At 38.1% G+C, this 14,724-nt stretch overlaps 1 protein-coding gene across 6 annotated transcripts in view; it reads right to left on the reverse strand.

Moving 5' to 3' along the window:
- LAMA2 (laminin subunit alpha 2) overlaps nucleotides 1-14,724 on the reverse strand; it is a 1,237,914-nt gene that overhangs the window by 293,107 nt on the left and 930,083 nt on the right. For 4 of the 6 annotated variants that reach the window (XM_077486899.1, XM_077486895.1, XM_077486898.1 and 1 more), the window contains one exon: nucleotides 7,933-8,126. In XM_077486899.1, the coding sequence (XP_077343025.1) occupies nucleotides 7,933-8,126 (194 nt within the window). The remainder of the gene's footprint in view (nucleotides 1-7,932; nucleotides 8,127-14,724) is intronic. The other 2 variants (XM_077486900.1, XM_077486897.1) reach the window with 1 other exon arrangement.

Consider the following 14,724-nt stretch of genomic DNA (forward strand, 5'->3'; position numbering starts at 1 on the left):
ATTGTGGGCTCCTTGAGGGTAGGGACCAATGTGAGTGTGCAATGTACAGGGATAGGGACAATTGTAGACACTCACTCAGGTTGAACTGGATGGACTGGTGTCTTTATTCAACCTTACTAACTATGCAACTATATATTTTAACAAAAACCTGTCAAACTGGAGCATCAATTAGAGCAGAGTTGGCCTTTAACCCTAAATGTGAGGGTTCATAAGGGCTCATTGTGCAGACATAGACAACAATGAATAAGACTTTGACTGCCAGCAGTAAACATCCTGGAAGATATTTAGGTATGCAAACATTTGGGGGTATGGTTGGGTAGTTTAACTCAGGAGCCAAGGAAAGGTAGGTAAGTGTACATTGTCGAAAGTACACCTATGCTTTAAACAAACTCGTAAATCTTAGCCTACTCCAAGAACTCATTGTCAAGTTTTTGGGACAAATGATCCCCAAATTATGATTTTTTTTTGGCACAGTTGGACAATATAATTCTCCTACTTAATTATTGTGATGTTGTGTGAAGTGGCTGAAAACTGATGCAGCTAACAAGCAGCCTAGACTGCTGTCTTCAACTGAATTCCAAAAGCACATACTTTGTCATTTGCATTTAAAATTAGCAAGGCAATTTTTTAAGGAAAACAAGAAAACTGGAAATTATATATATATATATATATATATATATATATATATATATATATATATATATATATATATATATAAAGATAGAGGCAAACTGTGCCTCTTTCAGAAGGGAAAGCGTCCCTGAATAGGTGAAAGACTGATTGGAGACAGATTGATGTAGCCTCAAAGGAAAATTCTCTAGTTAAACAGTTCTCCAAACCTAGGTGTTGCAAGATTTTGAAGCCTAAATCATGAGGAGTGTTTGCTCAGATCTGTCTAGTCTAAAAGACAGGTTGCCAAGCTGCACTGACTTCTGAGAGTTGGAGATTGATAAGGGACAGAGGTAGTCCCCATCTAAACAGATCAGTATGCTTGTGCTAAGCAAATAGCAGTCTGTATGTAGCTAAAAGGGAGCAAAAAGCCCTAAAACTAATTTTGCTGAGAGGATCGAACCTCTAGAAAACAATGTATTTAAATTGAAATATCTCTCCTACCCTCTCTGCATATACAAAATAGAAAATTTGAAAAAAAAAAAAAAACATATCAGGCATTACTATTTTGAATTTCTAATAAACCAGTTAGCATATCAAACACATGCATAAAGCCACAGCAATCCACACAGTTATGCATTACTACCTTACCATACACTGCGGAATGATCAACATAGGAATTGGGTCTTGGCAAGAGTTTTCACTTCACTAGAGAATAGCATTTTGTGTGTGATCCAAATATCAACCCATGCACTCTCAGTAGATTTTCAGATGAAATTAGACAGTGGGGATCTGTGAACTTCATTATAGATATAGTAAAAACGTAAATGGACACTTGAGTGTATTTAGCAAGTTCTAAATCTGAAAGCTAAGATATAAGGAGTTGAAAGCTTACAAATAAAAGATTTTTTAGGGTATGTGACATGAGTTTATTCAGAGCTTAGTTTTGAATTCTGCATTTAGAGGAGGGGGGCCAAACTTCTGGGGGACCTCGCCGCATCTGGCCTTAGCCAGGTCTCCTGGAAGTTGGGATGGATACCTGTTAAAACAGGTACCTGTTCCAACCCCCGGAAGGTGCCAAATGTGGTACTGGAAGGGCAGAGGAAGCAGATAAGTGGAGCTTCCACTTTTGGGTGGAACTTCGCGTTAAGGTGTATGTAAATCTTGACTCTCCATGTACATGTTGAACTTAGATCACCAGTTAAAGGACCAATAAGGAGGATCAGGGAGAGGATTGGAATGGATCAATATAAGCTTTTCCTGTAAAAAAAATAGACTAGTGTACAGCTTTTGCTGAAAGTAAAGCTGACCATAAAAGTGGTCAGCCTTCGCGCCGCTAAGTGGTAATAAGTGACTAAAGTGGAACAAAATCCAAAATCAGATATAATGAAACACAGATGCTGTGAAAAAGAGCCTGAGTGATATAAAGTGCAAATGCTAACTAAAAAATGCAGCAGGACAAAATAGTGAGCACAAACTATCAAATAATGAATATAAAGGGGTGGGTCCTGCGCAAATCGTGCCACTCAAATAAAATACACAAATTCAAAATAATATAAATATGTGCATACATACAATGCCGTGAAAAAAAAAATATAGTCCAAAAAACAGCACGCATAAAAATATATAAAAAAAAATGGAAAAAAGGTTTAATGATAGAACAATAATAAAATGTCCGCTACTCAAGGCTCCCAGAACTCTCACCTTTAAGCGAAGTGAATAAGCAAATCAAACAAACTCCAGGATTCTCTTATTTCATTCATAAATAATAAATAATAGCCATCAGGAAATCCAAAGGAGGGATGCAATGATACAATTCCGCCACTAGAGGGCCAGTCCCAGCTTCCAGAATAGGTGAAATGGATCTTCACTTCTATTTCACAGTGTATGGCTCAAAATAAGAGAGAGGAGGGGGAGAGAGAGAAACAGGAGACTTCCATAGTGTAGTAGTTTAAAAAACGGCAGGTAGATTTATTAAAAAGCAGTAAAGACTCTCACATTTTAATTGCAAAAACAAGCACAATCAGGAAGAGGGTATAATGACAACTTCCTCCCGCCTTACTCTACTTCCGGTTCGTCCTCTGGCCAATCCCTACGCGTTACGTCATGTGACTTCTTCATGGGGATGCTGATAGGACCTTGCTGGCCTCCATAAGTATAATGAGAACAGGAACCGGAAATGCCAGTTCGGCCATTTTGGAAAAGGGCAAGGATAGAGGTAAACAAGCGAAAACAGGAAGTGCTGTCTCCAAGTGCTGATCTTGCTACTCCAACATTGCTAGACGGAAGTGTAGAAAACCACCATCTTGGAGTAGAAGAAAAACACAGAATCGCCAATATAGACAAAAACAGCGCTAATAAAATATTCAAAAAAATATAAATTACTTTAATGATAAAATTAACATACATATTATATCCCAAATGCATCTAAAAAGCAAAACGTCTTAATCTCAGATTTAGCGTTTTGCTTTTTAGATGCATTTGGGATATAATATGTATGTTAATTTTATCATTAAAGTAATTTATATTTTTTTGAATATTTTATTAGCGCTGTTTTTGTCTATATTGGCGATTCTGTGTTTTTCTTCTACTCCAAGATGGTGGTTTTCTACACTTCCGTCTAGCAATGTTGGAGTAGCAAGATGGTGGAGACAGCACTTCCTGTTTTCGCTTGTTTACCTCTATCCTTGCCCTTTTCCAAAATGGCCGAACTGGCATTTCCGGTTCCTGTTCTCATTATACTTATGGAGGCCAGCAAGGTCCTATCAGCATCCCCATGAAGAAGTCACATGACGTAACGCGTAGGGATTGGCCAGAGGACGAACCGGAAGTAGAGTAAGGCGGGAGGAAGTTGTCATTATACCCTCTTCCTGATTGTGCTTGTTTTTGCAATTAAAATGTGAGAGTCTTTACTGCTTTTTAATAAATCTACCTGCCGTTTTTTAAACTACTACACTATGGAAGTCTCCTGTTTCTCTCTCTCCCCCTCCTCTCTCTTATTTTGAGCCATACACTGTGAAATAGAAGTGAAGATCCATTTCACCTATTCTGGAAGCTGGGACTGGCCCTCTAGTGGCGGAATTGTATCATTGCATCCCTCCTTTGGATTTCCTGATGGCTATTATTTATTATTTATGAATGAAATAAGAGAATCCTGGAGTTTGTTTGATTTGCTTATTCACTTCGCTTAAAGGTGAGAGTTCTGGGAGCCTTGAGTAGCGGACATTTTATTATTGTTCTATCATTAAACCTTTTTTCCATTTTTTTTTATATATTTTTATGCGTGCTGTTTTTTGGACTATATTTTTTTTTTTTTCACGGCATTGTATGTATGCACATATTTATATTATTTTGAATTTGTGTATTTTATTTGAGTGGCACGATTTGCGCAGGACCCACCCCTTTATATTCAAAGCTGACCATAGACATATCAAAATTCATCTGGTTCAGCAGGGACTGGCCTAATTTCGATCTGTGTGTGGCCATTCCCACCCGACAGAAGTTAATAAAACGAGGGAAGTGCTGATCAGCAGCTGCAGCCACTGATTAGTGTATTCTGCATATATGAGTCCCGCTGTCAGAATACAAAGTCTTGGGGGGGTTATTCCTGCATCTACCTTGCTTGCTTTTTTTGCCGAGGTGGAATGAAAAAACTACCTATCTATGGTCATCTTAACTTTTGCATAGTTTTTTCTGCTTATTGTTTACTCTGATATCTGATTATTTTTGGACCACCCACAGTACTTTTACTGTGGGCCTCAACAATGTAAATTTATGTTGCTTCACACATGCGCATGCAGTATGCTGCTCCTGTAACTGAGTTTATGGTTCCTGGTACCGGGCAGCTTTAAGCGGCCAGGGATCACATGATCGCTATGTATACACAACTATTATGAATGATTTTCATTCATAACAGCTGTGCTTACTGTAGTGATGCTGTGATTGGCCCACAGTTATCACATGGTACCTGACACCCTGTCACATCATGTCAACAATAAGCGCAACTGAAATTATGCACCCAAACAGGAATATTATCTATTCTAGTCCCACTAAATTCGGTTAAACTAAACCCAGATTTCTGTCTGGGAATGTCCCCCCACTTTCCCACTGATAATTGGTTGCAAGATCAAATCCGAGCTTGCCAATTCTTTAACACAGGAAAACTTCTACCTGCCTCTGATATAGCTGATCAAATGGATAAACTCCCCATCCATCCCTGGATTTACATGTTAATTTCCCACTTTTGCACCCAAAACTCCCCCCAATGACACCTTATAACCTACACACACAGCCTCCTGTTCACGGATGTGCGCCCCAGTACAAGCATTGTATGCAAATATTGGGAAGAAGACCTGTCCCTCTCGCTCTCAGACGATCAATGGGGACACATCTTCCTAAACATTCACAAAGGTTTGCCAAATGTAAGCACACAAGAGAATGGCTATAAGATCCAATCTAGGTGGTACTGCACACCAGCTCTTCTAAATAGACTTTATCCGGCCACCCCAGATACATGCTGGAGATGCCATAACAGCAAAGGAACCCTATTACATATCTGGTGGGCCTGCACCCCACTACAAACTTTTTGGAAGGAAGTATGTTGAATCACCTCCCAAGTGACCTTGTACGAACTAGACCTATCCCCAACCAAATGTCTTCTCCATCACTTACCCCGACCACATAACGCATACCACAAATCCTTGGCAATGCACATGATCAATGCAGCAAAGCAGTGTATACCTATTCATTGGGGTTCCCCTCAGTTCCCTACAATCAAAAAAAATGGTTCTACAGAATATGAAAAACCACCGAGATGGAAGAGTTGATCCACATGTCATGAGACACACCCTCAAAATTCAGCAAACAATGGGCCTGCTGGATACATTTCCAGACCACCCCAGCTTACGCCAGAGTCCTCGAATCACAATCATAAGCTATTAGTGATTATCTTGGAAAACCTTAGCTGAGCCCATTCACAAGAGAGGGATGGCAGTGGAGGGAGGGGTTATGACGGGGAGATGGAGAAGGGGACGAGGGGCCACAAGGGAGCACAAATCGCAGACACAGACACAACCACCCCTTGGTCTACCCGAGCAAAGTCAGTCTGAAGGGACAATAAATCCTGAGAGGGAAGCTCCTACCCTTACGTGGGAGCAGGGAAGAGAGGGGGATCCCGGGAAGGAGAGTCAGAGAAGGACTATCTGAACAGCCCACCTTCTCTCCAGGCCCCCCTTTTTTCCCCCATTTTTTTCTCTCTTTTCCTATTCTCCCACCCTTGCTCCCTCCCACCTTCTCCGCCTCCTTCCTCTCCCACCTAACCCTCCCTCCCTGTCGCCCCTTTCCCCCACCATACATCAACCCCACTCGAGTGCTCCTTACCCCTATACCCCCCCATATAATAATATACAACCTCAACCTGACTATGTGCAGAATCTCTTATTCACCGCACCTCATTTAGTATATTCCTTAACTAAATTCATATAGGCCCCCCATTGAATATGGGGCACATTATATCACTTGCCACAGGCTTGCATAACCCCAACACACTAAGCTCATAAGAAATCTACTCATCCTCCCCTACTAGCACTCTTCTCTCAATAGACACCCGGATAACGAGGAGGTAGTAAAGGAAATCACTGATCCCATCACTAAGATAGAGTGTAATTAAACAAGTCAGATCACCCTGAAGGGACCAAGGGACTGAGAGCTCCAGAAATGGCATGAGTAGGTTTTTTGTTGAAATGTCAGTTCCTGCACCTGTACTGCAGCTTCGGTGTCTCAAAATCTGGTTTTGTACAAGAGTGGATTGAGATGTCTGTACATGTTTTCTCTAAATAAAATAGTTTATAAAAAAAAAAAGAAAATGCACATCACAATGTGCATCAATGCATATGGATGTCCATTATGTGTGCAAACATGCATCAATGCATACTTACTTGTGTTAACCCATGTTATAACACAGATTGACATGTAATGTAAAGCGCATTGCAACACATCTTTTCATGAGTTAGAAAATACATCTGCTAAAAATGAACAAGTGAGAATGACCCCCTAGCAATGTGCTGAGTTCACTTTATCGGTCATCAAGTAAAATGTAGCTTAATTTTACATGTGTGGGTGTTCACACTGAAGACACCTTCACACTATTCACAAAGCTGGGGAATATTAACTTTGCTAGCTGTCAGCATTAAAAAGTAACAATAAAATGGTGTGGACATTCTGAAAACCTCAGCTGTTAGCTAGAATTAGGTAGTCATTCTGTGTCCAAATTCAACCATTGGTTTTGTGGATTTTTTAAGCTTCTCTTTTATGAATACTTGATGATCAGCCCTACAGAGCTATCAAAATACCAAGGGAAAATATTTCAGAATATAAACAACAAGCTAGAAGCAGAAGAGTAATATAGGGATGTAAAAATGTTTTCATCACTAAAATATAGGGTGTGGGGATAGATTTCACAACATCATATACAACCTCACAAATTTGAAATGATTTACTGAGAACAGACCTCTTAACTTTTTACACTACATTGACAAAAAACATCTTTTATCTTTGATGTCCATTTACAATTATCGCCTTAACTTGTTTTGTGGTTTAATATTATATTTATTTAAACAAGCCTCTACATGAGGCCCAAAAGAGTGATATTTGTGGAAGAAAGAGGGGCAGATGGATTTAGTTAAAAAAAAGGGGCAGTCACTTCAAATAAGGAACATTTGGACTTATTATACTTGAGTGAATCAACCCCAAAATGCCTCACCCTAAATATTTTTTCCTCTAATTTCTGTTTTTCTTTCAGCTGGGTTTACTAAAGGAGTAGAAAATGTCCACATAGCAAAGTAAATTTTTAGTTTTCAAAATAACTGAGGTTATTAAAAGAGTTTATTTACTGAGTTAAGTAAAAGAGGTATTTTACTTTGAATATCTATGGTGTTTGTTTTAAACATGTTGGATGATTGAAGTAATAACTCAAATATGTTTATTTTGTCCTGTGTGTCAGAAGATTTCCCACAGTTTTTCATGGGAGAGTTTCCATCTGACCCAAGTAAGCAGGCAGTGAGAACAGGAAGAAGATGTAATCAGCTGTAAGACAACTCTCGTTGGCTTGAAAAAATGGAATAACCAAATTTAGTTTAACAACCATAATTAACATCACCCTGTACTAAATACACTATTACATAAAGGCCACCTTTAGAAAGTGGAATATGAAAATATAATATCTGTATGTGATATTGGCAATGGAACACAATAATCATCAGAAAATACTTGGGTTTCTTAATCAACATCAACAACAACAAGGGTAAATCAGGTTAATATACGTACATGCACACACTGGGCCCTCCCGCACATGCCGTTGAGTGCAGCCACCACACTTCAAGCCTGTAGCTTCAGGTGTACACATGCATTGACCAGTTCCTGGGTGACATATCATAGATAATGATCCATATGGGTTGCACTCACATTCTTGACAAGAACCTCCTGGAATACTTGGATTACCAGTAAAACCAGATGCACACCTGAAAATATACTAATGTTAATGTATTATATCTATATGTTTATAAAACAGTTTATTAGCAAACCCTAACATCAATAGCTTTGTAGTATCTATTTCTTGTGCTCAAGCTATGCAATTTATAAAGTATTATTAAAGGCAATAGAAAGTATAACTAAAACATTTCAAAACTCTCAACTCTTGTGAGACTAACCCTGTCCATGACCTCTGTCTCTTTAGATATCTATATCTCCTGGCTATCATACCATGATCACTGACCCAGATGTGGCCTCTATTGCACTTTGTTCATAACCAAAGCCAACCTAGAAAACGAGAACGGTTGTAGGGTAGAGTTACGCCTTGCACTAAAAAGCACTTGTTAGGTAATTCTTGCAATATTTTATTAATTTATTATGTATTTTTATGTGTTGTCCTCCTGACTTTGCAATTCAGTTTATTTATGCTTATCTTATTCTGGATGATTTCCATTTGATTGATCTTGAGCAGCTAGCTACTTCACCATCCCATACAATCACTTATATTCAGGTGACTTTTAAAATTACATTTAATAAGATTTATCATCTTAATTCCACTTTTCACTTCCCTGTTGCTAGAAACCAAAAGCATGAATGCATTAACTCTAGGGACATCAGTGAAAAAAATCTTACTGATGCTTTTATTTCATTATTTCTTTAATTTTGCACCACGTATGTTCAAATATGGCCACTAAACCCAAATGGCCATAAACATCCACCTTAGACCATGTAACCAGTTGTTTTGATTACCCTATGTTCCCAATAACCACTAGCACATAAAAACTAGAAACCAAAAATAATCTAGGTCTTTATAAAGTTGTTTGCCTGAAGATTTCCCTCACTAGTAATGTATAATTTAATCTCATGTGATTGTTTATAACAGAGCAAAACAGAGCAAAACCCGACTCCTATACCTCATATTTGTCAATCTTAAACATTTCTCCAGGAAATTCAACCTCCACTTTTATTACTGACCTTTTATTTGTATTACAGGCTGCATCTTGGCTGTCATTTTTAAAGAGGAAAAAATTGCACTGCCGTTGATACTAACAATAATATGATAGACTAATATTTTATCATTGCAATACAGCTACCTGATAACTATTACCAATTCAATTCTACCTACTAAAACAAAACAGCACTAGAATAATTTTCATTGAATTCTTGTCTGCTAAATCTTGGAGACATTACTCATTGAAAATACTTCAGGCTATGCCTGTAGTTAATGACCCTACTAACTACCCCCTATCAATAAATATCCTTGGCTTTCTCACTGTAAAGGACACTGTAAAATTGTGATGTTCAGTTCCTCCTTTTGATCTTTCAGTGATTCCTTTAAAGGCTTTTAACTTCTCCTTTACTTATATTTTTAATTGGTATGTCTCAAAGTCTGTTATAGACATTTTTAAGAGTAACCTGTTTATATTGGTACCATCCAGCCCTATACCTTACTGCTGATAAATAGTGTTATTTGTAAGGCTGGCCATACATTATACAAATTTTGTGTAAAATTTTCCTGTAGATTTACCAAAACCATATAATATGAGGTCAAACCTAAACACTTTCAATCATTATGCAATCAGGCAGGCCTCTGCACTATAAAGTTGAAGGTAAATCTAAAGAAAAATTGAATAAGAGAATTGTATAATGTGTGTGTTCTTTTATCTAAAACTAGCCAGCTCTTTTGTCTTTTGTCATTTTCTATAAGACTAGGACAAAGGATAATGTGTTAAAACACACCTACAGTGCATTGGAAAAGTATTTATACCCCTCTAAATTTTTTAAATTTTTTCGTGTTACAACCAAAAATGTAAATTTATTTTATTGTTTTTTGTGATAGACCAACACAAAGTGACACATACTTGTTGAAGTAGAAGGAAAATGATAAATGTTTTTTTTAAAAGCATCAGTAAGATACAAATAAAAATAGGTGAAAAGTGTGGCATGCATTTGTATTCAGCCCCCTGAGTCAATACTTTGTGTAACCACCTTTCACTGCAATTACAGCTGCAAGGCTTTTTGGGTATGTCTCTGCCAGCTTTGTACATCAAGAGAGTGACATTTTTGCTCACTCTTCTTTGCAAAATAGCTCAAGCAATGTCAGATTAGATGGAGAACATCTGTTATAAGCAATTTTCAAGTCTTGCCACAGATTTTCAATTGTATTTAGGTCTGGACTTTGACTGGGCCATTCCATGTATGTGTAGCTCTGGCTGTATGTATATGGTTGTTTCCCTGCTGGAAGGTGAACCTCTGCCCCGGTCTCAAGTCTTTTGCAGACTTTACTAGGATTTCTTCTAAGATTGCCCTACATTTGGCTTCCTCCATCTTCCATTCAACTCTAACCAGCTTCTCTGTCCCTACTGAAGAAAAGCATCTCCACAACATGATGCTGCCACCACCATGTTTCACGGTGGGGATGGCGTGTTGTTCAGGGTGATGTGAAGTTTTTGTTTTCTGCCACACATAGCATTTTGCTTTTAGGCCAGAAAAGTAAAATGTTGGTCTCATCTGACCAGAGCACCTTCTTCCACATGTTTCACATACTGCAAATGAGACTTCTTATGACTTTCTGTCAACAATGGCTTTCTTCTTGCCACTCTTCCATAAAGGCCAAATTTGTGGCGTGCATGGCTAATAGTTGTCCTGTGAACGGATTCTCCCACCTGAGCTGTGTATCTCTGCAGCTCCTCCAGAGTTACCATGGACCTCTTGGCTGCTTCTCTGATTAATGCTCTCCTTGCCCGGCCTATCAGTTAAGGTGGACGGCCATGTCTTGGTAGGTTTGCAGTTGTGCCAAACTCTTTCCATTTTTGGATGATGGCTTGAACAGTGCTCCGCGAGATTCTCAAAGTTTGGAATATTTTTTTATAACCTAACCCTGCTTTAAACTGCTAGACAACTTTATCCCTGACCTGTCTGGTGCATTCTTTGGCCTTCATGATGCTTTTTGTTCAATAAGGTTCTCTAACAAACCTCTGAGGGCTTCACAGAACAACTGTATGTATACTGAGAATAAATTACACACAGGTGGACTCTATTTACTAATTACACAACTTCTGAAGGCAGGTTCCACTAGATTTTAGTTAGGGGTATCAGAGTAAAGGGGGATGAATACAAATGCATGCCACACTTTTCAGATATTTATTTGTAAAATATCTGGAAAACCATATATCATTTTCTTTCCACTTCAAAATGATGTGCCATTTTGTGTTGGTCTATCACATAAAATCCCAATAAAATACATTTACGTTTTACAAAATGTGGGAATTTTCAAGGAGTATGAATACTTTTTCAAGGCACTGTATATCTGAAATCTCATTTTGAGCTAACAGCACAGCTATAAACGCCACAAACCTAATACTGCTTTGCACCACCAAACTATCCTTCACATATTCAGTAACCTATAAATAGTACTTAAACAATATCGGTAATATTCATCTTTACCATACTTACTGATGGATTTATCACCCCTACTAACAATACCACCAAAACATCAAACAACGTTTCATTGTTTTCTGTTTTGATCACCTTAACATCCTAGAAACTAGTTTACAATAAATAAAACTAGCCATTCTTCAGGTAATTTTGCATGTAAGCAAGGGGAGGAGGTAGGGTGGGGAAAGTTGCTGAAGCTGTCCTACCTAACACTGCGACCCAAAGAAAATATTGTGGACTATCTCGGTACTAATAAACAATGATAAACTTATGGTAAAAAAATATATCATTTATTACATATACATACAATTGAGCAATCTCATTTTTAAAACAGGGTGAAGGAATTTTCATACAGTATACAAATACTTGTAAGGCTTCCAAATGATTATCTGGTAATGGAATTTTCACTCAGATTAAACAATCCTCTACTAGTTTTGCGGTCCATAGACTTCAGTAGGAATAATATATAAGACAAGTAATATATTTAGAACCAAAAACAGAAAAAGTTTCCAAAGACATGTTACAAAGCATAAACCATCAGCAGTAGTACTGAGCAATCGCTTACCCGAGGCCAATAACAGCCCCTAATCATCCAGAAAGTCCCCCCGCCATGTACATGGGGGATTTTAGTGGAAAGTATATCTAGATAAGAGTAAGGGTATGTACAAGTAAAATGATTATTGAGATAAAGTCCATTATATATATATATATATATATATATAATATATATATATATACTACACTAAGTGGGAGGGAAAGGAAAGAAGGAGAAGATTTGGAAGGGAGGATGGGAAGGGGAAAGAAAGGGGAGGGGAGGTTGTTGGGGGGTTTAAGAGGGAAGGAGATTGGGGAGGGAGGGTTTGGATTAAGGTATTACAATCTACCAGGTAAAAATACTCTGTAAAACATTCAAAGAAATTATTATTCCAGATGATGTCATGCACCGCCATGCGGCGGCGTCTGAATGTCTTCCGGGTTGGGGAGCTCAACTAATGGGCCTTTGGCCCTTTGACGAACAGCGCGGATCTTGCTTCCAGGAGGGTTTGGGAGGCCACTAATATGGACCAAGGTGAGACACTTTTAATCTGATCACTGCCATGCTAGTTTATCTGCTCTTTTCTCATGGACAGCCTGTTTGCTATATACCTCCAGACTTAACCGATTGGATCGGACTTCGTGCTGGCTGCATCAAGCAGAGGTGTTATGGAATTCCCCTACCGGGTTGTTTTCCTCTCTATGTGACTTGAGCCACTAGCTTGCAACTGCCCACGAGCACTGCATATTTCCTGCGTCCCATTGGCACAATTACTGAGGAGAACCCATTAACGTTCTGTCCTCCTGTTCTGCTCTTTCCCATCCTCCCCTCCTTCCCTCCTGGAATAATAATTTCTCTGAATATTTTACAGAGTATTTTTACCAGGTAGGTTTTAATACCTTAACTCACTATTGTAAGCCTGCATACCTTCTTTTCTCTGCCTTGGTTTGTGTACCAAGTTGTCCCTTCTTTCCCCCCCCTTTCTCTCTCTGGCCCTCCTCCTCACCTTCCCGGTAACCAGAACCTTTCTCCAACCCCCCCTTCCCCTAAACAACTCCCAAATCCTCTCTCCCCAATCTCCTTCCCCCTAGACCCCCCTTTACAAACCCCCTCTTTCCACCTGCTCTTTTTTTCTCCTTCCTCCTTCCTTTCCCATTCTCATTCAGTATAACCTTCTCAACTCCTTTCTTTCCCCTTCCCATCCTCCCTTCCAAATCTCCCCCTCCCCCCACTTAGTGAGGTATATACCATCCTAATGGACTTTATCTCAATACATTTATTTGTACATACCCTTTCTCTTATCTAGATATACTGTCCACTAAAATCCCCCATGTCCACAGTGGGGGGCTTTCTGGGCGATTAGGGGCTTTTATTTGCCTTGGATCTATGGGTAAGCGATTTCGCAGTACTACTGCTGATGGTTTATGGTTTGTAACATGTCTTTGTAAACTTTTTATGTTTTTGGTTCTAAATATATTACTTGTCTTATAGATTATTCCTCTTGACGAAGCAGTCTATGGACCGCAAAACTAGTAGAGGATTGTTTAATCTGTGAGAAAATTCCATTACCAGATAATCATTTGGAAGCCTACAAGTATTTGTATACTGCATGAAGTTTCCTTCACCTCCCCTTTATTTCTATACAATATTTGGATGATGGCACTTGTTTTTATGCCTATTTTTAGGTTTTAATATTTGAGGCTATACTCAAAAATGATTAATTTCTAATTTCTAAACACTTTCTAATTACCGTATTAACTCTGTACTACACTATTGTACAGAATTGTACATTATTATATTATAAAGAATAAATTCATTATGTTGTGCCAAATATTATTTACACCAGCTACCTTCACTTATGAATCTGATTCAGTAATGAATTGCAACTTGCAGCCTTCTAACTCCCACTCTCTAAAGCAAGCCATATATATATATATATATATATATATATATATATATATATATATATATATATATATATATATATATATATATATACTGTATATGTGTATGTAGATTTTTATTTAAATGTTTGTATGAAAATTTGTATTACATTCAATGACTTGAAGAATGCCATTTAAAAGTACTTTAAAAAATGTTGTTTGTCATCTATAAAAAAAACACGTAGGGTGGGGCCTACGACGCTGATGTCATCAAGTACATGGATCTCATTAGATGGTCTGAACTGTTTGTGTACAATCCTGTAGAAAGGCCATTCAGAGTCACAAATATTCACAAAGCCATATTTTCTTTGACAAAAGATGTGGTTTGGTTTGAGGCAGACCTAAATTCCTTAAGGTGGTATAGGACCATCTGTAACACAGAGGTCAACAAGTTCTGGTAAGGAGCTGTATTGCACTTATGGTTGGGTGCACTGTAAATCACCTTTCCTCTATATGACTATTTTCACTTCAGAGTGTGAAGATTTCATTTAAGTCACTATTTCACATCTGTGTACTCTTTGTGGACTTTTGATGCTATTGTAGACCGGAATCATTTTTTTCATACATAACACTTTTGAATGACCTAGATGTAATTTTTTTGGATATTTTGTTGTATAGTTTTTTTTTGCACTTTATTGTCATATATTATGTTATTCATTGACTTGAAGAGAT

This window comes from Lithobates pipiens, unplaced genomic scaffold (assembly GCF_037356315.1).
Source record: "Lithobates pipiens isolate NorthernLeopardFrog02 unplaced genomic scaffold, aLitPip1_a1.2 Scaffold_18, whole genome shotgun sequence".
Lineage (NCBI taxonomy): Eukaryota > Metazoa > Chordata > Amphibia > Anura > Ranidae > Lithobates > Lithobates pipiens.